This window comes from Trypanosoma grayi, assembly GCF_000691245.1.
Source record: "Trypanosoma grayi strain ANR4 Tgr_794_V1, whole genome shotgun sequence".
In the NCBI taxonomy this organism is placed as follows: Eukaryota; Euglenozoa; class Kinetoplastea; order Trypanosomatida; family Trypanosomatidae; genus Trypanosoma; species Trypanosoma grayi.
This window is the reverse complement of record NW_008826413.1, coordinates 5,503-7,896: the sequence shown is the minus strand read 5'-3', so window position 1 is coordinate 7,896 and position 2,394 is coordinate 5,503. Positions and strand designations below refer to the sequence as shown.

General features: G+C 59.2%; 1 protein-coding gene across 1 annotated transcript; it reads left to right on the top strand.

Annotated features, from left to right (window-relative positions):
* Positions 1 to 65: 65 nt before the first annotated feature.
* Positions 66 to 977, top strand: DQ04_07941020 (cell cycle checkpoint protein; the record flags this gene model as incomplete). The annotated part of the gene is made up of 1 exon (XM_009315364.1): positions 66 to 977. One exon carries the CDS (start codon positions 66 to 68, stop codon positions 975 to 977), a length of 912 nt encoding a protein of 303 aa, XP_009313639.1.
* Between the last annotated feature and the right edge of the window lie 1,417 nt (positions 978 to 2,394).

The following is a 2,394-nucleotide window of genomic DNA, read 5'->3' as shown; positions in this document are numbered from 1 at the left end:
AGAGAGAGAGAGAGAGAGAGGTGGGCAACCGCAGAAAGGTCGAAGGAAACAGAAGGACCACCCGGATGTCTGTCTACTGCCGAGTGGCCCACCCTCACCTTCTTCTTAAGGCCGTGGCCGTTCTCAACGTTGCGAAGGACTCGTGGGCAACTGTGGCCTTCACGGACACCGCCGTCGTACTACACGTGGAGGGGGTGGACCGGAGCATCACCGCCACCGCGACGCTTCCAAAGGCGTTGTTCACAGAGTACTCTGCATCGAATGCGCGTTTCATGGTGCACCTCACTTCCCTTCGCGACGCGCTGCTTCTCGGCGGACCTGCCCCCTTGGCGGCCGTCCGTCTCGCGCGCATCGTCTTGGCCTACCCGATGGGCGATGCGAAACTCCTCGTTGAGCTGACGGACGGCGACTGCGTGCTGCAGTCTACCCTCGTCACACGGCCAGTGCTGGGCCGTCTGCTGGACCTCCGCTTCGGCGATGCACGCGTGGTGAGCCAGGTGACGCTTCTAGGCAGTGCCGCGCGGGACGCGATTGAAGATTTGGTGGTGGCACAGTGCCCCCACGCGGCCGTTGTACTGGACCCCGAGGAAGGAGTGACGTTCCACGGCGACGGCGGACCGTACGGCACGGTTACAGTGCAGATGCGGCGGGACACGGATGTGATTCTCTCGGCGCGCGGCGGGGGCAAGCACGCACAGACGCGAGTGCTGCGGTCACACCTTGCGTTAGCGTGTGGAGTGCGTTGCGGAGGCAAGACGTGGCGCGCAGCCGGCGCGGTTTATGACGCCACGTTGGGACTGGCCGGACCCTGCAGCGGCGGCAGCGGCGTCCAGGCAGCATCTGGTGGGTTTGAGCGCCTGTTACTCCAGATCAACGAAGAGCGGCAGCTCGGTGTAGTGCACATGCCACGGGACCACGACGTCGCGGTGGCCGTGACTGTCGTAATTTCCCCCCAAAGTGGCCCGTACGAGGAATGAGAGCACGTTCCTGTGCGTTTGGCCGGTTTCTTCTGGCGTGTGTGTGTGTGTGTTTGTGTGCGGGTGGTTGGGCTTCACGCCTCTGCTCTGTGTTTGGCGTCGGCTGGATTGTTTTCTGGCGCCGTCACGGCACCGACAGAGCCGGTGCATGCGGGACTTGTTTGTGCGTGGTGTGGGCTCCCCGCGTTGTGGCGGCGGCGCTGCGTGGTGTACTGTGCGTGCTTCTCTCCTCTGTTGCGGCGTGGAAATGGAAAGAAAAAAAGGCAACTAAGTGCTTGCAGAAGGTCTCATCCACTTCCACTCATTCCTCTCACGAAAGCTCAATGAGCCGCGCTCCGGTGATGGAAACACAGGCTCGCCACGCGCCGGTACTTTCCGTGGTCTGCCGATGTGCCGTGCTTGTTGCGGTGCTGTGCGCACCGCTGAGCACCCATGCGTACAATGTGCACTACGACGTTCAGACGTCCAGTGCTATGACCGCGGAACAAGAAGGATTCTGCCCTCAAAACGGCGGAGCCCACACGATGATGCCCATACAGGAGAGCTTCCAGACGTTGGCCTCTGAAGCACTCGCAGCTTCCGGGGCCCAAGAAGCCCCCATCGGCGCTAAGAACCTGCACGCTTTTTGCACGCTGGAACCGTGTGAGTGGCTCCTCACCACTGGCCTCATGAACGGAAGCAGTATACATGACCGCACGTTCTTCAGGGGTGCTGTATATAACAAGGTGGACCACACTGTGCCTGTTCCTGGCATGTACGCCAATTTTCAGAAAAAGGTTCAGCCGGTCGCTTTTTTCACGGCGGCGGACAAAATCCTCGTGAAAATGGTACGCACAGGCCAATGGGAGAATGAGGTTCCTGCTGCTGTGTACAACACCTGGGTCTGCGAGTACTACGACTTCACATCTGGGGCGGAATCCTCACCTTCGACTGATGAAAATGGTTTTCCTATTTTGCCATCCAAGAAGTTGCCGTGGTGGGCTGGGCTACTCATTGCTCTGGCAGTCTGTGGGCTCGCGGCGCTTTTGCTTTTTGTGTACTACTTCTTCCGCAAAAACAATAAGAAAAAGGAGGGAGAAAGAGAGGTCGCGAATGATTTGAAGGCAGGTGAGAATATTCATCGGATTCCCACACAGTCCGAATTGGGTATAGGCCGATCCTCAAGCATATACCAGGATGGCGACGGGTACAACAGAGGAGTGCAGAACTACAGCAGTAAAGGAAATGGTTTGCAGGTTGACGCGGCGAGCATGGGCCAGCAGGACAATGTGGCGAGCCTGAGAAGGCAGAACAGTGTGGCAAGCATGGGGCAGCCGGACAATGTGGCGAGCCTGAGAAGACAGAACAGTGTGGCGAGCATGGGGCAGCCGGACAATGTGGCGAGCCTGAGAAGACAGAACAGTGTGGCGAGCATGGG